This window comes from Xenopus laevis, chromosome 1L (assembly GCF_017654675.1).
Source record: "Xenopus laevis strain J_2021 chromosome 1L, Xenopus_laevis_v10.1, whole genome shotgun sequence".
NCBI classification, from domain to species: domain Eukaryota; kingdom Metazoa; phylum Chordata; class Amphibia; order Anura; family Pipidae; genus Xenopus; species Xenopus laevis.
The window spans coordinates 219287522-219311495 of record NC_054371.1 but is presented as its reverse complement, the minus strand read 5'-3'; the positions used below and the strand labels follow the sequence as shown (position 1 = coordinate 219311495).

Genomic DNA, 23974 nt, shown 5'->3' with positions numbered 1-23974 from the left:
CTATCCCACAGTCACACTCCCTTCCCAGAGACTATCATCCCACTGTTACTATAGACTCCATCTCTCCCTACTATACCTGCTATCCCACAGTCACACTCCCTTCCCAGAGACTATTATCCCACTGTTACTATAGGCACGATCTCTCCCTACTATACCTGCTATCCCACAGTCACACTCCCTTCTCAGAGACTATTATCCACTGTTACTATAGGCACCATCTCTCCCTACTATATCTGCTATCCCACAGTCACACTCCCTTCCCAGAGACTATTATCCCACTGTTACTATAGGCACCATCTCTCCCTACTATACCTGCTATCCCACAGTCACACTCCCTTCTCAGAGACTATTATCCACTGTTACTATAGGCACCATCTCTCCCTACTATACCTGCTATCCCACAGTCACACTCCCTTCCCAGAGATTATTATCCCACTGTTACTATAGACACCATCTCTCCCTACTATACCTGCTATCCCAAAGTCACACTCCCTTCCCAGAGACTATTATCCAGCTGTTACTATAGGTAAGGACAGTGGGCTCATTTATCAACACTGGGCAAATTTGCCCCAGGGCAATAGCCCATGGCAACCAATGAAATTGCTGCATTCATTGTTTTACTTGCAGCTTTGTTTTTTTTTACTTGAAGCCAACACTGATTGGTTGCTATGGGTCACTGCCTATGGGCAAATTTGCCCAGTGTTGATAAATGAGCCCCAGTATCTGTATGTCGTGCTCAATCAGCCAGCATAGTTTAGGATTATGATTTGATCGTTGACTTGAGGGCCAAAAGTTTGGATCAGCCTGACAGTGCCCAGAGCTGACCATCTGTACCCCTGGCACCCAAACTATAACTGGGTACCCCCAGGAGCACTGTGCCCCATACATATAGGAATAATCAGAGTATTTTGTGTCCGGCACAGGCTGCTTTTATTTAGTCTACTGGGAATAGCCAAACAGATTGAGAGCAGGGATTAGTTAGGATTCATTATCAGGCTTGGACAAAGGCTAAATTCAACTCTACAATCCCCCTCTTGTGGCTGAATACACCCGCAGATGAACCTGCCTTACAAATGGAGTGTTCCACGTGGCTCATTATTAGCAGGGGAGGGGGCAGCCCTTATTTATTTCTCTCACCCTTTCCCATCTACCGTGTCACTTGGCACATACACGGAAAGGCATGTAGCCAGAAATAACTGCTGCCTTGTTCTGACATCAGTGGCCAGCTGCACATCCCATACTCTATCCCCGGCTAATAAACAGGTCATTTCACAAACCCTGTGAAAGTAAAATGTCTCCTGGAGTTAACCCCCGAGTGGTTCCTGCTTGTGGAAGGAGATGGCCGCCAGCAGGTGTGTGCTTAATAGGAGTCCCTGGCTTGATGGAAAGGTGCCAGCCTTCTTATGTAAAACATGGCATGGGCCTTAAGTGATGATGGGGTTATGTCAGCATAACGCCAATTAAAACGCGCACCCTTATATTATAGGAAGTATGCTAATTATTTCATTAGATGCCTCTAAACTGGGAAGTGGCCTTCACAAATGCTAACGTGGCGAAGTCCCTTCTAAGATACTTAAAGGGATACTGTCGTGTTCTTTTCAAAACACATCAGTTAATAGTGCTGCTCCAGCAGAATTCTGCACTGAAATCCATTTCTCAAAAAAAAAAATTAAAATTTTGAAATCTGACATGAGGCTAGACATATTGTCAGTTTCCCAGCTGCCCCCAGTCATGTGACTTGTGCTCTGATAAACATTCAGTCACTCTTTACTGCTGTACTGTAAGTTGGAGTGATACCACCCCCCTCCCATTCCCCCCCCCCATCAGCCTAACAACAGAACAATGGGAAGGTAACCAGATAGCAGCTCCCTAACACAAGATAACAGCTGCCTGGTAGATCTAAGAACAGCACTCAATAGTAAAATCCAGGTCCCACTGAGACACATTCAGTTACATTGAGTAGGAGAAACAACAGCCTGCCAGAAAGCAGTTCCATCCTAAAGTGCTGGCTCTTTCTGAAAGCACATGACCAGGCAAAATGATCTGAGATGCACCTACACACCAATATTACAACTAACAAATATACACTTGCTGGTTCAGGAATGAAATTTTATATTGTAGAGTGAATTATTTGCAGTGTAAACAGTGTAATTTAGAAATAAAAACCACATCATAAACATCATGACAGAATCCCTTTAAATAGGGAAGCTCTAAATCTCAAATTTTTGGGTTGGGCCAACAAACCAATCATCTACAAATGATTTGTATGAATTCTGGTCATTCATTTGCATATTCAAATTAGCGAAAAATAAAAGGGTTGTATCATTTGTGGGCAGAGAGCCGTCACATCCACTTGTCACATGACTTCAAGGGTTCCGATTCAGTTCAGCTGTATCCAATGCCTTGAAAAAGTGCTGAGATGCAGCCAAATCTCGAAATCTATCTATCTATTATCTCTATATCTATCTATCAATCATCTATCTGTCTGTCTGTCTATACTGTATATATCTATATCTATCATCTATCAATCATCTATCTGTCTGTCTGTCTATATCTATCTAATCTATCTATCTGTCTATCTGTCTGTCTGTCTATCTATCTATCTATCTGTCTGTCTGTCTGTCTGTCTGTCTATCTATATATCTATCTATCTATCTATCTATCTATCTATCTATCTATCTCTATCCATCATCTATCTATCATCTATCTATCATCTATCTATCTATCTATCTATCTATCTATCTATCTATCTATCTATCACCGTTTTTGGCTTGTCTAAGGAGAGCAGCTATATGACTATGTTCAACAATCACTCCTTCTGTTCAAATTTGTATTTGTATATAATTGGATGAAAGCTGCCATATTTTTCCCAAATTCATTCCATATGAAAGTTCTTATAGACTAAATCTCTAGCTTATTAGCTTGTGTATGGGACCTTCCTGGCTGCCTATCTGACCAATATCTGGCTGGTTCAAAAACCCCACATTGATGCAAAGGTTTTCCAGATCTTCATCATTATCTCATCATTGGCCCAGGGGCCAAACAATTAGACCATCCTGATTTGGCCCATCTTGTTGGTGGTCATATTGAGTTAAGTTCTGCTTGTCTTTACCCAATAGGGGGGTTGGTGGTAGGATTTTTTGAGCTGAAACCCATCCAACAGTTGGTCGGGCCTTCTATAGCTCTTAAAGGAGAAGGAAAGCTACTGAAGCAGTTTATTGCCAATAGAGTAGCCACAATAGTGCAAGCTTTAACACTATATTTATTCTGCAGAATGCTTTACCATACCTGAGTAAACAGCTCTAGAATCTCTCTCTGTTTGTTTAGGATAGCAGCTGCCATATTAGCTTGGTGTGACATCACTTCCTGCCTGAGTCTCTCCCTGCTCACTCATAGCTCTGGGCTCAGATTACAGCAGGGAGGGGAGGAGGGAGGGAGAGAGGAGCAAACTGAGCATGCTCAAGCCCTAGCCCTGGAGGTTTAAGCTGAAACCTGAAAGTCTGATACAGAAGCCCATGAGTACACAATAGAAGGAAAGAAATGTGGTGTTTCTTTTAACAGAGGACTCAGAGCAGCATTACTTTGAGGGTTTACTGGTGTATTTATATAGACCTTTCTGATAAAGTTTACTTAATTTTAACCTTTCCTTCTCCTTTAAGAGTAATGCAGTCCAACACAGGGCCAATCTATTATGGGATAGGCCCATTTGAGGAGCCATGTTTCACAGTTTGGGAACCAGCATTTTGGGACAACTCTCATTTTCCCATCACTCTATCATAAATGTTTCATTATATATGGAAAGTTGTTTTATCCCTATAGTTTCACATCTTCGTTTGCAGAGCGATGGGGCAGTTGTGCTTGAATCGTGTTGTGAATCCATTGAAGCCACTCTGCCTATAGATTATTATTTATTTATGGGTTTATGTGATATAGGTGTGAGTTTACTCAAGGCACATCTGACTGGTACAGTTCTGATCATCGTGAAGCAGCATGATTATCTGCTGGCCGTGGGGAGAATGCTTAAATAATACATTAAATAAATAATACACGTAAGAGGTGGCCCCTCATTGGCTGACCAATCAGTCTGTAGGACTTGCCATGCCCCGAGATGGAATAAACTGCAGAGATCTTGTCTACTTCTAGATTTCACTCATTTGTGACAGTTCTAGCATTTCTCCTAAAGTTCAGATTGAGCCCAGTCATGTATTATGAATTGGGGACAGGATGAATGTCACTTTAAGGTTAAGATAAAGCTCTTTGTGTGCACTTCTCCGTGGTTATAAATAACTCATGTGTGATAAAGTGGCCTCCTCTCCCTCGTGTCTGTGAAGGGGGGGGGGGATACTGTGTTTTTCCTGACCAAGATATTGTAAGAAGGTTGTGCCTAATCACAAACAACACCATGTACAGTGGGGTGGGTCCCCAACCTTTTTTTTACCTAGGAGGAACATTCAGATGTAAAAAGTGTTTGGGAGCAACACAAGCAGGAAAAAGCTCCTGGGTGCCAATTAAGGGCTGTGGTTGACTACCGGACCCCCCTATGTAGACTGGCAGCCTACAGGAGGAGTTGTTGCCAAAAAATAAACACCTGCTTTGAGGCCACTGGGAGCAACATCCAAGGGGTTGGAGAGCAACATGTTACTCACGAGCTACTGGTTGGGGATCACTGCTGTAAGGAAATGCTGATTTTCAACATTCCCTCTTCTGTGCTCGTCTGTATGTGTGTGAGTGTTCGATGGTGTTTTATATAGTAGTTGATCCAATAGGGAAATATGACGGCGCCTCCAATGGCCAGTTGTTCATGAAAATGATGGAGCATGTTTGGCTGTATTGGGTGTACACTATTGACTAAAACATCTCTTGGTCATGGTTGTACCCTTCTAGTGATATGTTTGAGTAGTTTCATCCTTACTGCTTGCTCATTGCTGCTCTGGGTCGGACTGGGCCGGCGGAACACCAGGAAAAAACCCAATGGGCACCTGGCTATTGTGGTCCCTGCCAGCCCAGATTCGCACCCAGATCCCACATCTGAAGAATTATTCCAGCCGCGACCTTCCCTTTTTGAGTGGTCACGACAAAAATCTTAGTGTGCACATCAATGGAGCAGCGAGGGCAGAGTGGGGCCCTGGACAGCAGCCCGGTGGGCCCCGGGCCCTCCAGTCCGAACCTGTTGCTGCTTGTTGGGATCCGTTGGAAGGCAAGAATGTTTTTTTGCTCTCCATGAAAATGGCCAGACTGTACCCTATCCAACTAGTAGATTCATGGGCCATCACACAGACTCAGCATTGTCTCATGGGTGGTAACAAAATATTTTTTTATACAGTGAAATACATTCCTTTTAGCATATATATATATATATATATATATATATATATATATATATATATATATATATATATATATATATATATATATATATATATATATATATATATATATATATACACAACGAAATGAGTATCCACATTTCAAGGCTTAATAATTTTTTTAGGGATAGGGGTGTTCAACTTCGATATTCGACCATCGAATTGAACACTATGAAATCAGAGATCGAAGGTCGAAGTGAAAATTCTAATTAAAAAATTCGTATGTCGAGCTAATTTTTTTGTTCTTTAACTAGGGAATAGCCCAAATTCCATTCGAATTTGAAAAAAATGTTAAAATTAGAATTTAGAAATTTATCATGTACTGTCTCTTTAAAAATTCGCCTTTGACCATTCGCCATCTAAAACTTGCCGAATTGCTGTTTTAGCCTATGGGGGACCTCCTAGAGTCAATTGGTGGTATTTGAAAAAACGAAGGGTTTTTTTTGGGAAAAACTTCGAATCATACGATTCTAATTCGATCCAAAACGCACTTATTTGATCAAAAACGTACCTATTCAGTTTTTTAAATTAAAAATTTGACCCTTGATAAAAAAAGTCCATCATTTACTGTAAATATCACCAGTCGCACCTGATTTCTCTTTCTCTCTCTGTGTCACTTCCATACTCCCAGTAATTTACTCTGCTTCTCCTTCCAAAATCCCCTCCATAAAGGGGGTCTCTGCCGTTCCATATTGGCCATATAAATATATTACAATCTAACAAAATGCTGTAATTCTTCTTCTTCTAATTAAGTTAATTGAACAAACCAATGCACTTAGAAACTGTCAAAGCTTTGGCTTGAGATCTTCTTGCCTTCACAGTGACAACACCCTCCCTGGGTTTGATTGACAGTTTTCCTTTAGATATCTTGGGCCAGCTGAGCAATAGTCATCATTGTGAGACAACTAAAAATGCACAAGGCCGACTGTCCATTTGATTGATTATTCCATTATATTTTGTGGGAAATGTTATACTTGGACCCATCTGCTGGCCTTATAGGGCAATGACACACAATGTGCCTAAAATTCCCTTTGATCTGGAAGAATAAAGATTTGTGCATAAAAAACACTTTATTTGCGGCAATCCAGTTTAATTGCGGATGAAGACAATTTCTTGTCACTACTCTGGAGCAATGCTTGTACAATATAGTGTTTTACTTGGTACTTTGTTGCCCACATGAGAGATTCCGCCCGGCAACAAATCTCCTCTTCTGCGATTTCCAATCTAGCCGGCCTCGAGAGGCAACTTCGGACGACTTCGAAAAACGAAGCGTTCCGAGTGCCATCCCGCGGGCGATTTACATTCTAGCCGGCAGGAGGCAGTTCGGGGAGATTAGTCGCCAAGAAGAAGAGGAGACTTGTCGCCGGGTGACTTATCTCCCTGAATCTGAGTGTGTGCCCTGACCCATAGGGATATACCAGTATGGATACTATAGAGCAGTGATCCCCAACCAGTAGCTAATGAGTAACATGCTGCTCTCCAACCCCTTGGATGTTGCTCCCAGTGGCCTCAAAGCAGGGGCTTATTTTTGAATTCCAGGTTTGGAGGCAAGTTTTGGTTGTATAAAAACCAGGTGCACTGTCAAACAGGGCCTCAATGTAGGTTGACAATCCTCATAGGGGCTAATAAATGGCCAATCACAGCACTTCTTTGGCACCCCAAGAACATTTTTCATGCTTGTGTTGCTCCCCACTCCTTTTACGTCTGAATGTTGCTCACGGGTTCAAAAGGTTGGGGATCCCTGCTATAGAGATTCATTTGTAACTCAGGATTGCCTTCTGCTGCTGTGAACTGCAACTCCCAGCATCCTCAGCCTGCCCTTGATTGGGCCTTTCCGTTCATAAGAGTTGAAGGGTTGCTTGTTTCTCATTCTACATTCTATTGCAGTCTATTCCTTACTAGTAGCATTTATGAATCCCGTTAGTACTGACTATTCAACTGGAAACTCTTCTTCTAAATATTCATAATCATTCATTTTATCTTTTTTTTTTTCTTTGCAGACAAGAGATGATTTCTTGGGCCAAGTTGATGTTCCGCTGAACCACTTACCGGTAATGTATCCCACAGATTGTGTTCTTTATTCCTTACAAAGTAGTATTTACTCTCAGTGTAAACATATACCTTTATGATGTTGATTCTAAGAAACCTTACCTTACGTTTTGATTTATATCTTTTTTTGTTTTTTAATGAATTGCCTTTTTATTATGCTTCTAGCGAGGTCTTCTTTACTGCTCATTTTTCTGTGCTACATCTGCCATTAAACAATCGGCTGCTGTCACTGGAACTCATTTACTAGCATAATTGTTAAATTGCACCAGGGCAGTTGCCGACAGCTACAAGGTTGCTTAGGTTTTCATCTAAGGGTGATCCTATGATCAGCTGTACAATAACTTCTTGTACAAAATTGCTCCGAGTGCCATCCCGCAGGCGATTTACATTTTAGCCAACGGGGGACGCAGTTCGGGGAGATTAGTTGCCCTGAAAAAGAGGAGATTTGTGGGGTTTTTTTACTATAAAATACCAATTTCTAGTGTAAAAAAATTATTTTTCCGGGATTCATTATACCCCGAGGATGGAAAAAGTCTGAATCCGAAAATCCAGCATGTCAGACGTGCCGAAGTTGCAAATAAGTCAATGGGAGTGATCCCAAAGATATCAAGATCTGCTCTGGGTTTCGTGCAATATTAGGAGGATTTCATGGTTTTTGGGCGGGAAAATTCGTACAATCCGAATTTTTCACAAATTTTTAGTTTTTTTTTCCCTGCACAGGAAATTTTCGGGAAAATGTTTGGATAAAAAAGGGGAAAGAACCAGTGCGGATTTGGTCGGAGTAGCTTTCAGAGAATAATGAGATAAATTCGGACTTTGATAAATGCCCCCCCTGTCTGACCCCCAGAGATGACATCATAGGGGACATATCTACTGACCCTCTTAAAACAATCGCTCCTGCTTAACATTATATCACCTGGGTACACTAAAGGTGGCCATAAATGTAACAATTGCGATCTGTCCTGGAAAAGATGTTTCCTGGAAAGATTGATTGGGGGGAAGGGGAAGGGGAAAATCTTTTTTACTTGCTTGTTTTTTGACAAAAAGTCACACTATTTTCCTCCTCACATTCGATTCGGCCGGGCAGAAGGGTTTGGCCGAATCCGAATCCTGCTGAAAAAGGCCGAATCCTGGCTGAATCCCGAAACTGAATCCTGGATTCATTGCATCCCTAGATTCTTTTGACAGAGAACTCAGGGCAGCATTACTTTGAGGGTTTACTGATGTATTTATATAGACCTTTCTGATAAAGCTTACTTAGTTTTAGCCTTTCCTTCTCCTTTAGGGTCTGGCCACATGGGCAGATTCGGGGAGATTAGTCGCCAGGCTACAAATCTCCTCTTCTTCGCGTCAACTAATCTCCCAGATCTGCCTTCCGCCGGCTAAAATGTAAATCGCCTGGGGGCAGGCACACAGTTCGTTTTCCGAAGTCACCCATAATTGCCTCACAAGGAAACTTCAGGCGACTTCGGAAAATGAAGCGTTCCGTGTGCCTGCCCCCAGGTGATTTACATTTAAACCGGCGGAAGGCTGGGGAAGGCAGATCGGGGAGATTAGTCGCCGCAAAAAAGATGAGATTTGTCGCCTGGCGACTAATCTTCCATAAAACTGCCCGTGTGGCCAGACCCTTAAGACTCAATTGTGGGAAAATGCAAAGGAAGCACATTTTGACTGTGGCCAACATATCTCCTGAGCTGCGAAGCAACTGAAACACTTTTATTTGGGATTTCATTTGTCCCTTTAACAATCAGTGGACTCTACGTAATCCCAATCTGAATTGAAGTGGCTCTTGTCTTATCAGGTTTCTGTGTAGCTGAATGAGGGTTAAATAATTGCATGTGCTGTTCACTCCCAAGAACAAAACTTCAATTGCGCTGAAAGTCAAGGTTGAAAATTAACTGTTCTTGTTAACAGACAGAAGATCCAACAATGGAAAGACCATACACATTCAAAGACTTCTTACTCAGACCAAGAAGGTATGGCCAGAACATTGGCTTTCATTTGCCTTTCTAATTGTTATTAACTGGATATGTGAACATGTGATTTCTTTTAAAGCCACAAATCCCGGGTTAAGGGTTTCTTGAGACTGAAGATGGCCTATTTGCCAAAGAACGGAATGCAGGAAGAAGAGAATAATGAGCACAGAGAAGAATCAGAGGTGAGGATCATGACGTTGCTAATCCTCAGTCTCTTTTCCTGTTAAATAGCAAGTTGTTGGTCTCATATTGTGTTTTTGGAAATCTGAGATTAGACTTGGGTAGGAGCATGAGCCTTAATGATCAGTTAATTAGCCATTTACACAGACAGAAAAGACATGTGAGCTGCCATACAGGTTACATAGAGGTCTGCTTCTTCAGCCAGGTCACCTGATCTGGCACCCAATCCGTCATTTACAGTTGTAGGCCAAATAGTCCTGATATGAGGGAGTTGTTCCTGAAGACTGACTTATTATATTGGCCATTCATTATCTGGAGACCAAAGCAACAGCCTTCTTTACCGATCAGGGTGGATCGCATATCGACTTAGAAGGTGGGAAAATCCTGTTGGGTGAGGACGGCGTCAGGCTGGGCATCTCGTCCTCTATTTTAGCAAGTCTGCACAGAGTCTGTATGTTATCCAGGTATTAGATTTGGGGCAGATCATCATATCAGTCTAGTTTGGCCCAGGTGGGACCTACCTGGGCAAAGATCCGCTTATTTGGCAGCTTGTAACATAGATATTTCTATTACTAATATCATTGAAGGCATTCATGACCATACATAGTAATGTCGATGGTTTACACCAGCTTTCAACACAGACCAGTAGATCTATTGTATCTTATTCATTCCAGCAGGCCTGGGATGTTGTGGACTCCAACGATTCAAGCTCTCCACATCAGCAAGAGCTCCCCGCTCCACCCATGCCACCGGGATGGGAAGAAAAAGTGGACAATCTCGGGCGCACGTATTACGTCAACCATAATAACAAAACCACTCAGTGGCAAAGGCCAAGTCTCGTGTAAGTACTGCTGTGTGAACTGGGATCTGATTTATGATCTTGAACCTTGTACCTTATAACTTCCTGGGCAACTTCAGAAATCCGAAGCAATGCTTATGCTAGAGTCCTGTAGTGGGTTGGGTACCCGCGGGTTAATCGCAAAAACCTGCGGTACCCTGCGGGTATAGACGCGGGTCGGCGGTTCTGCAGGTTTGCAGATCGGGCCGTGGGTCTTCTCAATATCGATTTTTACTCCTTTTTTCTGACCACTCCTACTTCCGATTTACAATGACAGTACTTCCTGTTTTGCTCCCTTTTTTCTGATCACGCCTATTTCCAATGATGTCACTTCTGGTTTACAATGAAAGCACTTCCTGATTTTTGATAGTCAGCGGGTCGCGGGTCTGGGTTGCGGATAAGGTACTTGCGGGTCGGGTAGCAGGTCCAAGCATGTAAGAATGTGGGTTGCGGGTCTGGGTTGCATATGCAAATTAGGGGTGAGGAAGGAAATCGCGTGAATTTTTGTGACAAAACAAGGAAGTAAAATATGTTTTCCCTTCCCACCTCTAATTTGCATATGCAAATTGGGATTTGGTTTCGGTTCGGTATTCGTCCGAATCTTTAGAGAAGGATTTGAGGGTTCGGCCGAATCCAAAATCGTAGATTCGGTGTATCTCTACACAGATGTGGTTCTGCTTGGGGGGCTCTGCAGGGGAGCAGTCAGCTAAAAATGGGGGGCCAAGGATTTTTTTTACAAGTTTTCTAATTGGTGTCAGGCAAGAATGTCAGTGTTTATAGAATGCAATAGGATAGATAAGTAAACAAGTTCTGCACCATTAGCACCTTTGCTTCTAAGGGCAGGGGCACACTAAGCTACTGGGGGCGATTAGTCGCCTAGCGACAAAACGCTTCTTCTTCAGGCGACTAATCTCCCCGAACTGCTTCCACGTCGGATAGAATCTAAATCGCAGTGTGGGTGGCATTCGAGCACTTCATTTTCCGAAGTCGCCCGAAGTTGATCCTTCGTGAAAGATTTGGCCGAATCCCGAACTGAAGACAAATTCTAATTTGCATATGCAAATTAGGGGTGGAAAGGGGAAACATTTTTTGTTTCCTTGTTTTGTGACAAAAAGTCATGCGATTTCCCTCCCCGCCCCTATTTTGCATATGCAAATTAGAATTCAGTTTGGCTGGGCAGAAGGATTCGGCTGAATCCGAATCCTGCATGAAAATGTCCGAATCCCGAACTGATTCCTGTATTCGGTGCAGCCCCAGTTTTTTTTTTGTTTTTTTTATAAAGCACCAACATAATCCACAGTGCTGTCCAATAAATGGGTGTTTACACTGAATATACAGGTCACATATAACCAATACAAAAGGACAGAGGTAGAAAGGAACCCACCCATGTGAACTTTCCATGCTATTTAATGGACAAAAATGGCAGCTTCCAGTAAAAAAGCAAATATCAAGGAAAACACGATGGGGACAATTCAATCTCCTACTACAAAAACTAAAGCTGCTCCCACTTTATTGTGTAATCCTATGGGAAACAATATTGCGGCTCCTACCAGTCTGTAAAAATAATAAATATACAGAGAAGGGAAATGATATGGAATGTGCCGATACAAATGCAAATATGCACAGAAGGAATATTCGGTGAACGAAATAAACCGGTTATTTTACTGTGTTGCATCTTGTGATCATACATGATCCATACAATGTTATTTCTCAGCTCGCATGCAAATAAATAGCAACCCAACAATAAACAAGTGTTTAGCATGGAGACTTTCTGGCAATGTCGGAAATCATCTGCCTTGTCTGGTGAAAAAAACCATTGCTATAAATAATGTACAGACTCATGAATAGTTCATAAGGCCGGTGCTGCGGCTGCATTTAGCTGTGTAGTGTTTGCATATGCTCAGGATTAGTATCGTTCAAATATAAGCCCATTCAGTGTTTTTAGCTATTCTTTATTATCGCAGGCTCCAAGTTATTAATGGGAAGGTTAAAGGCTGTTGGTAAAATATATGGTAAAACATTCCTCTGAGCAGACATCGCATTCTGTGTGATGCTATTCATGTGCTTTGCCCTTGGGCTAAGCTTTCCATTTTTAATGACATATTCAGCAATCCTAAAGGTGACTCTGTATTACCCATTACTGTGCCGATTAAAGGCACCAATAGACCACTTGCCTTACTAACTGTGGAACTAACCTAGAGGAATTATTGTGGTATTAGCCCATCATTTAGTACAGTTGCCATAAAAGGCCATTATCTAGTTCCTACAAAAAGTAACCAGTGTTGCTTTCTTAGGGTAGGGACACACTGGACGATTTGTCGCCAACGTTTTAAAAAAGTAAATCGCGGCAACAAGACGATCGTCTTTTTTGAACAGACGATTCACAGCGACTATTGGCACAGAGCGATTTGTATCCCATTACTCTGTGCGGTACGTGCTCCACCCAAACCGGAAACGGTTTGTGCTTCCCGCTGTAACCTGGCGTCTTTACGTTCTTGCGTCATTGCGTTCGCATTGTAATTTGAATACAATTGCTGCTACTTATCTGTATGTGTGTGCGTGTCTAGGAGATTTCAGTGCTTTTCTAAGTACATGCTATTTCTGATAAATCGCTCGGAAAAGGGTCTCAGTGCGTTTTGGAGCTACAGGACACACTGGACGATTTGTCGCCAACGTTTTTAAAAAGCAAATCGCGGCGACATATCGCTCATTTTGTCTCTGAACAAAACCAAATGAAAGACGCCAGCTCCTGTGCCCACAGCGCGTTTGTGAATCGCCTGTAGCTCCAAAACGCACTGAGACCCTTTTCCGAGTGATTTATCAGAAATAGCATGTACTTAGAAAAGCACTGAAATCTCCTAGACACGCACACACATACAGATAAGTAGCAGCATTTGTATTCAAATTACAATGCGAACGCAATGACGCAAGAACGCAAGCACGTAAAGACGCCAGGTTACAGCGGGAAGCACAAACCGTTTCCGGTTTGGGTGGAGCACGTACCGCACAGAGTAATGGGATACAAATCGCTCTGTGCCAATAGTCGCTGTGAATCGTCTTTTCAAAACGTTGGCGACAAATCGTCCAGTGTGTCCTTACCCTTAAGGGCAGAGACGCTCAGATTCGGGGAGATTAGTCGCCCAGCGACAAATCTCCTCTGTTTCGGGCGACTAATCTCCCCGAACTGCCTCCCGCTGGCTAGAATGTAAATCTCCGGTGGGATGGCAATCAGTGCTGTTCGTTTTCCAAAGTCACCCGAAGTTGTCTCATGAGAAAACTTTGGGCGACTTCGGAAAACGAAGCACTCCGTGTGCCATCCCGCTGGAGATTTCGTTTCTAGTCGTCGGGAGGTTGTTCAGGAAGATTAGTCGCCCCAAAGAAGAGACGATTTGTTCGCCGGGCAACTAAATCTCCCCGAATCTGAGCGTGTCTCTGCCCTAAAGGATAAGTAAACCTTAAAATAAGTGAATATAAAATTGATGAGGGTGCTATTCTAAGCACTTTTGCAATGCACATTCATTATTTATTTATTTTTAATTCCAAGATATTAAAGGATACATGTACTGTTAACATGAATGAATTTTGTTACAACAGCAGCACATGCTGGTCATTTTCCCACCAGTCTGACCACCAAGTAGTCAAGGAAGTTGTCAGGAGAAAGAGGCTGCTCTGATGTTCTTCTGCTTAGGAAAAATTTGAGAAAGCTTTCTAATTTTTTTTCCTAAGCAGAAGAACATCAGAGCAGCCTCTTTCTTTCTCCTGACAACTTCCTTGACTACTTGGTGGTCAGACTGGTGGGAAAATAACCAGCAGGTGGCGCTGTTGTAACAAAATTCATTCATGTTAACAGTACATGTATCCTTTAATATCTTGGAATTAAAAATAAATAAATAATGTACATTGCAAAAGTGCTTAGAATAGCACTATCGTTAATTTTACATACACTTATTTGTAAGGTTTACTTATCCTATAAGGGCATATTATCATACAGATTATAGCAGCCACCACCCACACTGGCATTGGCAAGTGCATGGCACACATGTTGGTGCAGATTGTACCTTTCCTGTACGAAGCAAAAGATACTTTAATTCACACGTTTTCCAAATTCTATGTAATCCGCAGAACTGCAGCTTGCCCCCCCAAAAGTCACCAATAAAGCCCCGTACATTAAATTGTCTCAAGAAAGTCCCCTGGTGTGACATGGCATCATGCCAGGGCTCTGTATATTCAGCCTGCGGTAAGCTCTTTACAAGTGATGCCATACATACCATTTTGATATAAGGATAAACACTCTGCGAGACTCTTGGGTATTAAAATAGAAGGCACTTGTGTTAATCTTATTTGCTTTTGATATTAACACTCATCGCAAACGTGGGGAAGCAGAAACACTGTACAACCAAACCGGTTCTAGGGAACGCAAGGCGAGATGTTGGGATTAACACGTTAATTGCTAGAATTATATTTTGTGTGCGTGGTGATATATGGACCTGCTTTGGGAAAACTTCCCAAAATAATGATAAAAACGACTATAAAATGACATGTGACAGAATGCCGCTGGTGTGTTGACATGAGCAGCAGGGAATATCTTAACATCTCTCTTTCACTTCATCCCGCGCAGAGATGTTACATCCGAATCGGACAACAACATTCGGCACATACAGCAAGAGGCCCACCGGGTGTTCCGCTCTCGGAGACATATCAGTGAAGACCTAGAACCTGACCATTTAGAAGGAGCGGGGGATGTTCCAGAGGTGAGTGCTGAGATGACAGTTTTGTGGTTTCCTTCAGTGTATGGTTTGTACCAAGATGGCCATACACGGGCAGATTAAACTGATTCAGGTCCTTTAGACCGATTCAGCATCTTATCTGCCTATGTATGGGGCCTCTGATGGGACTCCCTGACCAATATCTTCCCAAATATTGGCCAGATGCCAATCAAGCAGGTTTGATTTTCCCATCCAATCAAGAACAGCATTGGCTAGTTGATGCCGTCATCGTCCCATTGGCGCCTATTCCCTTCATTGTAATCTGATTGGCCCTAGGACCGATCAATCAGATTAGCCTGATATCGCCTGCTTTTGGTATGTGACCCCTTTAAGGTGCCCATACACTGAGAGATCCACTCGTTTGTCGCCAAACGAGCAGATCTCCCTCCGAAACGCCCACCTTGAGGTGGGCAATATCGGGCTGATCCGATCGTTGGCCCTAGGGCCCAACGATCGGATCCTAACGATGCCTTAACGGGCGGTCGGATCGCGGGACCGCATCAACGAATAGATGCGGCCGCGATCCGACGGGATTTTCTGTCCCATCCGATCGAGATCTGCCCGACTTTCGGCCAGATCTCGATCGGTGAAGCCCGTTGGGGGCCCCATACACGGGCCAATAAGCTGCCGACAAGGTCTGTCGGCAGCTTTTATCGGCCCGTGTATGGCCACCTTTACTCTGGCCTCAGGGACTGCATCTCCACTGCATTGGCAATGTATATATGATATGTTAGAGAAAAAATCGTAGATTTTATGGTAGCACTAAGTAGGTTCTTGAATTGATACCGACATAGCCTTTTAAAGGAGAACTAAACTCTAAAAATTAATATGGCTAAACATGCCATATTTTATATCGTGAACTTATTGCACGAGGCTAAAGTTTCAGCTTGTCAATATCAGCAATGATCCAGGACTTCAAACTTGTCACAGGGGGTCACCATCTTGGAAAGTGTCTGTGACACTCACATGCTCAGTGGGCTCTGATTGGCTGTTGAGAAGCTAAGCTTAGGGCTCGTCACTAATTATCCAGCAGAAAATGAGCTTCCCCTGTAATATAAGCTGATGCTACAGGTTTGCTGATTATTAAATTCTGATGCTAATTGCACTGGTTTCTGTGCTGCCATGTAGTAATTATGTGTATTAATTACTAATCAGCCTTATATTGTGACATTTCTATTCTATGTGTACTGTATATTGTGAGTGGGTCCCTAAGCTCAGTAAGTGACAGCAGCACAGAGCATGTGCAGTGAATCAGCAGAAAAGAAGATGGGGAGCCACTGGGGCATCTTTGGAGACACAGATCTTTACTGCTAAAGGCTGTGGTTGCCTTGGGCTGGTACCGAAGCACAAAACATCATGTGCAACATTTCTACCTACTTCTTTAGTTAAGTTTTAGTTCTCCTGAATGTATACGGTAAGTATTAAATTAAAAATGGTTGCAGACATCAAAGCAGTACCAGGGGTCATTTACAACCTCCTGAGCAGTGTACTAAATACATAAAAATGGACACAATTCACCCGTTTTTTTGCACACTGCGTTTTGCTATTGGTGAATTGCCACAGGTCTCTTTAATAGAGTCTGCATTTGGCAGCTTTCTAGTCAGGAGTTGGGGTGGAAGCATGTAGGGGGCTAATAAGACACAAATGGAAGGCAGGAGGGCTGGGCTACATCTTCTAGTTTTTATCCAGTATGAGGTGCACATCTCATCCTCAGATGCCTCTCAGAATTGTAAGTGACTTCTACAGTGTATTAACGAGTTATGACATTCATTAGAAGCAGTAATTAATAACAGCCATTTTTCTGTCCCTTGCTGAACGGCTGGTTCTGTCTCACGAAAGAGTGTGGCAGTAGTCAGCTTTGCAAGCTTCTTCTCTGGTTTCCATCGTTTCAAAAGACAGAACAATGTGATATGAATAATGTTGGACATGTATGTATATTGTTGGTGGGAGGTAGGAGCTTAAATGCATTTAAATTATGATCTTTTCTCTATATCAGCCATGGGAAACTATTTCCGAGGAAATGACTTTGACGACAGACACGTTAAACCAATCTCTCCCGCCTCCTGCATCGCCGGATTCTCGGGCCAGCGCTCTGGAACTGTCTGAGGAGCTGAATAGGAGGCTGCGTATTACCTCCGAGTCCAATGGGGAACAGTTTAGTTCTATGATTGTAAGTAAAATATACATGAATATTGCCCTTAGGCCTGTGATCATAATGGTAAAGAAGTAATGATAAAAGGTAAAAGTAGTATTTGCATTTTTCTTTATTCATGGGGTGTCCTGCTGGGTTCCACCTCGGGTAAAAGAGCAGCTGTTACATTTCAATTCAGCAGCGATTACGGTTTTTAGTCATTGTACAATAAATATTATCTATGTAAGTGTATGACAGCTGTGGGCTAGTTAACTTGTAGCTAAGGGCAGAGACACACGTGGAGATTCGGGGAGATAAGTCACCCGGCGACAAATCGCCTCTTCTTCCGACGACTAATCTCCCCACAATGCCTTCCTGACAGCTAGAATGTAAGTCGCTCGCGGGGTGGCACTTGGAGCGCTTCGTTTTCCGAAGTTGCTTCATGAGGAAACAAGTGCGACTTCGGCAAACTAAGTGCTCCGAGTGCCAACCCGCCAGCAATTTAGATTCTAGCCAGCGGGAAGGCATTGCGGGAAGATTAGTCGCTCGCAGAAGAGGCGAATTGTCGCTGGGCGACTAATCTCCCCTAATCTCCATGTGTGCTCAGACTCCAGGATTCGGTTCGGTATTCAACCTTTTTCTGCAGGATTCTACTGAATCCTTGTGCCTGGCCTAACCAAAATCCAATGTAAAATTGATGAGGGTGCTATTCTAAGCACTTTTGCTCAATTATTTATTTATTTTTAATTCCAAGATATTAAAGGATACATGTACTGTTGACATAAATGAATTGTGTTACAACAGCGCAGGTGGCGCTGTTGTAACACAATTCATTTATGTCAACAGTACATGTATCTGTACATGCAAGCTTCTTCTCTGGTTTCCATCGTTTCATTTTCCCTGGTCATTTTCCCACCAGTCTGACCACCAAGTAGTCAAGGAAGTTAAAGAAAAATTAGAAAACTTTCTCAAATGTTTCCTAAGCAGAAGAACATCAGAGCAGCCTCTTTCTTTCTCCTGACAACTTCCTTGACTACTTGGTGGTCAGACTGGTGGGAAAATGACCAGCAGGTGGCGCTGTTGTAACAAAATTCATTCATATTAACAGTACATGTATCCTTTAATATCTTGGAATTAAAAATAAATAAATAATGAATGTACATTGCAAAAGTGCTTAGAATAGCACCCTCATCAATTTTACATTCACTTATTTTTAAGGTTTACTTATCCTTTAAAATCACATGACTTTTTGTTACATAAACGAGGAAGTAAAAAAAATAAAAGGTAACTTCTCTTTCGCCTTTCCTTGCCCTGATTTGCATATGTAAATTAGGGTTCTGATTGCGTTCGGTATTCAGCTGAATCTGTCACACAGGATTCCGGGGCTGTCGGCCGAATCCGAAAATAGTGGATTCCTAATTGAAACGTGATAAGATTTGTTGTCTGTGAACAAAAGCGGGTCACATTTAGTTGTTCAGAGTTTTAACATCACATGGACCAAACCAAATCGGAACCCTAAAGATTCTGCTGAATCCAAATCCTGCAAAAATGGCTGAGATTGAGCCAAATCCCAAACCCAATTGAAGACTCTGTGCATCCAAAGAACAGAGTCAATTCCAGGGAGATTATGTATATATAGCTAAGTGCTTGCATCCAGCCTAGGAGTATATATATATATATATATATACATAGTTATTGCTGAGCGTAGACTAGAAGTTTTAATTGTGAACTGCCGTACTCGGGGAAGCTACAACCAATACTAACCATAGACACGATCTTCTCTTCACTGCAGCAAACAGCTTGGGAGAGGCAAAAGGTAACTACTTCTTACCTCACATGTGGTGACTAATTATATATAAATAAAGGCAAACAATTGTGTCAAGTGAAAGGTTATACAGTTTATGTGTTGGTATTGGATGTTGGGAAAATTGGAGACGTTACAACAAATTCACGGCAGAAATCATTTGTTTCCAGCAGAGAGAACCGTCCACGCGATTGAGGTCTTGCAGTGTGACAGATGGTGTCGCCGATCAGGCTCATTTATCACTGGTAAATCACATTTCTTTACTTTTTTAATTGTCTCGTCTTGCCCTTTTCCTGCGAGAGACAAAATAAATGTAAATGATTAATCATCGGCCTTTTCCTAATGCTGTTCGGCAAAAATATCAAACAATAATTCTTTTCACTGATAAATTCATGCAATAACTCAGTTACGGTTTATCTTTAAATAATGATGTGCTGAATAACGAAGCGAAATGGGTAATGCACTATAACAGATACCGTTTGCCTCAGGTCTAGTAACCCATAGCAACCAATCTTGCTACTTGCTGATTGGTTCCTGTGGGTTACGTAGCCTGGGCTAAAGTGTTTATCTTTGCTTTTAAACACAATGTATTCACAGGAAAAGGCTGACTGATGTGTTACTTAAGGCTGCTGTTTTGACTTTCCTTCTGATTCATTGGTGATTGGTCTTCTGATCTACTTTCTGCACTCATTGCTATTCTGATTTGTGTGTGTGTAATCAGCTTTCTCCTTGGATATGTGCCTGCAGATTTACTTTAGAGACATTTAGGCGGATTTCTAAATGTGACGGGGGGAAAGAAAGGCTAAAATTAAGTAAGCTTTATCAGAAAGGTCTATATAAATACATCAGTAAACCCTGCTCTGAGACCTTTGTCAAAAGAAACACCACATTTCTTTCCTTCTATTGTGTACTCATGGGCTTCTGTATCAGACTTCCTGTTTTCAGCTTAAACCTCCAGGGCTAGGGCTTGAGCATGCTCAGTTTGCTTCTCTGCCCCTCCCTCCTCCTTCCCTGCTGTAATTTAAGCCCAGAGCTATGAGTGAGCAGGGAGAGACTCAGGCAGGAAGTGATGTCACAACAAGCTAATATAACAGCTGCTATCCTAAACAAACAGAGAGCTTATAGAGCTGTTTACTCAGGTATGGTAAAGCATTCTGAAGAATAAATATAGTCAAATAGCTTGCACTATTGTGGCTTTTCTACTGGCAATAAACTGCTTCGGTAGTTTTCCTTCTCCTTTAAAGCGACACCTGATTATCATTTTGGGGGTCAGGATGGAGTTTTATCCCCACCCTTCAGAATTATAGTGACAATTAAGTAGCCCAGTGTCTAAGAGATACTCACTTCACCCTAAAATTATTCATAATACAGTTTCCTTAACATGCACATGGCAGACACCAGAGATCATTTACTGTGCCCCTTAGTACAAAAGCACCTATATCCAGGGTGCTGCTGAGCTTGCACCTAACGTTGAATAAAAAGAGCGTCCTTATTCCCTAAATTGCATGTCTAAATGATGCACAAGTTAGGGGGCAGCAGGGGGAGAGGCTTAGGTGCCGCCCATGAATACAGAACTACAGATTGCAGGGTATTCATGGGTAGAACGCAGGTTTCTGTAGGAGTGCAGAGACCCATGGCAATTAGTTTACATGCAGGGCAGAGTGCAAAGTGTGCCCATTTATTTGCACCTGCACGGAGTAAATTAGCTTACCAACTGTCAGCTCAGCCACCACTGACAAAGCTGGCAGCCTCTTTGCCTGTGTATAGGCCCAAAATGTTCCTCTACCCCCTCGGCTTCTTCAGATATTATTGAGGATGAACAAACAATCCAATAGTATGGGGCAGATGTATCAAAATGTGAGATTAGAACTCACCCCAGAAAAACTCACCCATGTTCTATTCAATCCTATGGGATTTTTTAGAATCATATTTAGCAATGGAGTTTCTCATTTGATAAATATGCTTTTAAAAATCCCATAAGAATGAATAGACAGTGAGTGAGTTTTATTGTGGTGAGTTCTAAATTCCCACTTTGATAAATCTGCCCCTATGCGTAGCTTTACAGGTATAATACAGGTATAATTAATTGTACCCTGACAGGAATTGTAGCGAATAAACACAACAATACAAAATATCAAACATTTTGTGCAGGATAATTTTATATCCTTATGTATTTATAGCATATTGTTCCCAAACGGATGGAGTCTGTTACATTGGATTGGGGTCTTTTCTAATTGGATAGGGGTCTTGAGAAACATATGGGTGGTTTCTTATGTGCCGTCTTATATATTCCAACAAGCCCAGCCTGAAGGCCAACAAGTTGATTTTTTTGTTACACGCATTCATTTAAGATCTTGAAGGACATCTATCAGGTTTCTATCTATATTTATAACGTATCACATTGGTGTAGTATTTGAGTCCATCTTCTCTTCAATGCACATCTCTTTGTTTCTGATTTCTCCAGCTCATCCTACTTTTCTGCCAATATTTACCATCCTTTCTTCTTGGGAATAATCTGTGCCTCATTGTACATGTGTCCTTGTGTTTGTGTCCGAGTCTTCTCTCAAACTAATAATGACAATGCTCTTTCAATCGGTGGTTGGCGATTATCAGCTCTTTCGAATCACCTCTCCATGTTCATCACTAACGAATCAAATTCCACCTGCAGTACATTTGTAAAAACTGACTCAACCCTTTCATATTTCTTTATTTTTGTCTCAACTAAACCTATTTAATGGTCACATTATCATTTAACAGCCGAGCACCTCAACAGGAAGAGCTCGTTCCTCAACTGTCACAGGTGGTGAGGATTCTACGGTAATGTTCTCTCCTATCTTCCCAGATTTATTTGAAACTGTTTGAGTCATCTTCCTATGGTTCCATAGTTAATCCAATGTGTAAAAATTGAACTTGGGGTTCATAATTAAGAGATGTTTGAACGGAAAGAGATGTAGCCCAGTAGAGTTTGTCCCAACAGGGTTCTTCATTCAGCATTTCAGATATTCCACCGTCATGGCCGACATACATTTGAAGAAGAAAAGCACTCTTGCTGATCTACATGCAAAGACTTTTTAGAGTAGTCCTCTTCTTTACATATGTGTTTCCTATAGCCAATAGGACCCTGTGGCTGCTGAGAAGTACTACCAGCCAAAAAAATTGGTGCAATTCTATACCTAAGTGTAAGGGGCAGATTTATGGAGGGTCGAATTGAAAATTCTAATTATGGTCAAAATTGTCAAATTCGACTAGGGAATGATCCAAACTCAATTCGAGTTTTTTAAAAAAATTCAAATTAGATTTTCCAGATTTATCATACTCTGGCCTTTAAGAATTTGAATTTGACTATTTGCCTCCAAAAACCTGACGAATTACTGTTTAATGCAATGGGAGCGGTCCAGGGATCAAATGTTTGCAGCCTTCCTGACATTCAAGTTTTTTTCGGAGTTTGATAAAATTTGTTTCGGGTTTTTGGGTTGTTTAAATTCGTCTGAGTTTTAATAATTCCATTTTATTAATACATTTCGCCAAGTCGAATTTTGAATTAATCAGAATTTAAGGTAGTTTATAAAAAAACTTACATGAATTAGAAATTCAACCCTTGATAAATGTGCCTCTAAGTGTATTGAATGCTTGTGAATTATTATCCCGTATGGGCAGACGTATGGACTTCAGTGTTGGACATTAATTCCTGATATCAGAGATCCCCAACCAGTGGCTCATGAGTAACATGTTGCTCACCAACCTCTCAGATGTTGCTCCCAGTGACCTCAAAGCAGGTGCTTATTTTTGAGAATTGAGAGCCCAGTGCTCAATGATGGCGGGATCAGCACCCTCTCAATCTTCAATGATGCAGAAAATTCACTGGCACACATGGCAAATGCAAACAGGGCAAGCACACTCACAAATAAACACACAAGGGTTTGCCCTGCTTGCATTTGTGCCAGTGAATTTTCTGCATTATATGAATCAGTAACATAGTAAGATAGGTTGAAAAAAGACACACGTCCATCAAGTTCAACCTTTTAAAGGAGAATTCAACCCTAAAGTTAAAAGACCACTACCCCCGTACCCTACATAGCCCCCTCCCTCCTTCCCCCCAGCCTAAGTATTACCCAGGGCAAATGCCCCTAACTCTTTACTTACCCCTTGGTGCAGATTCAGGCATCGGACTTTACGGGCGCCATCTTCTTCTCTTCTGAAAACTTCCGAATGAGAGCGGCGTGTCGGCGCATGCGCAGTTGGACCAATTTTCTGTCTTTGCATTCACCAAAACTCTATTTTATACTCCATTTTAACCTGCCTAACTACCGTAGTAGTTGATCCAGAGGAAGGCAAAAAACACACCTGAAGCCTCTCCAATTTGCCTCAGAGGGGGAAAAATTCCTTCCTGACTCCAAAATGGCAATGGGACCAGTCCCTGGATCAGCTTGTACTATGAGCTATCTCCCATATCCCTGTATTCCCTCACTTGCTAAACACCATCCAACCCCTTCTTAAAGCTATATCTAATGTATCAGCCTGTACCACTGATTCAGGGAGACAATTCCACATCTTCACAGCTCTCACTGTAAAAAAAAAACCCTTCCTAATATTTAACCGGAATCCCATTTGTTTTACCTACTGGTAAATAAAGCATTAGAGAGATTATTATATGATCCCCTTATATATTTATACATAGTTATTCTTCTCCAGTGTGAACAACCCCAAAGTGCTACTTGATCTTCTGCTTTCCATAAAGATTGTGATGCCAATCAAAAGCTACCACGATGACGTATCTCATCCATACCCATTATTAGGGGTCTTATTACCCCCATTTATGTTTATCTTTCTAATATTGTAAAGTAATAGCATGTGTCTGGAACTG

The 23974-nt window shown here is 42.0% G+C and overlaps 1 protein-coding gene across 26 annotated transcripts in view; it reads left to right on the top strand.

Moving 5' to 3' along the window:
- The window catches only part of nedd4l.L (NEDD4 like E3 ubiquitin protein ligase L homeolog), a 253294-nt gene that overhangs the window by 185234 nt on the left and 44086 nt on the right, over window positions 1–23974 (top strand). For 10 of the 26 annotated variants that reach the window (XM_041569986.1, XM_041570003.1, XM_041569985.1 and 7 more), the window contains 10 exons: window positions 7367–7417; window positions 9330–9391; window positions 9471–9573; window positions 10246–10412; window positions 15028–15160; window positions 17172–17345; window positions 19099–19122; window positions 19281–19355; window positions 21462–21482; window positions 21868–21927. In XM_041569986.1, coding sequence (XP_041425920.1) covers window positions 7367–7417; window positions 9330–9391; window positions 9471–9573; window positions 10246–10412; window positions 15028–15160; window positions 17172–17345; window positions 19099–19122; window positions 19281–19355; window positions 21462–21482; window positions 21868–21927 — 870 coding nt within the window. The remainder of the gene's footprint in view (window positions 1–7366; window positions 7418–9329; window positions 9392–9470; window positions 9574–10245; window positions 10413–15027; window positions 15161–17171; window positions 17346–19098; window positions 19123–19280; window positions 19356–21461; window positions 21483–21867; window positions 21928–23974) is intronic. The other 16 variants (XM_041569997.1, XM_041569996.1, XM_018266739.2 and 13 more) reach the window with 7 other exon arrangements.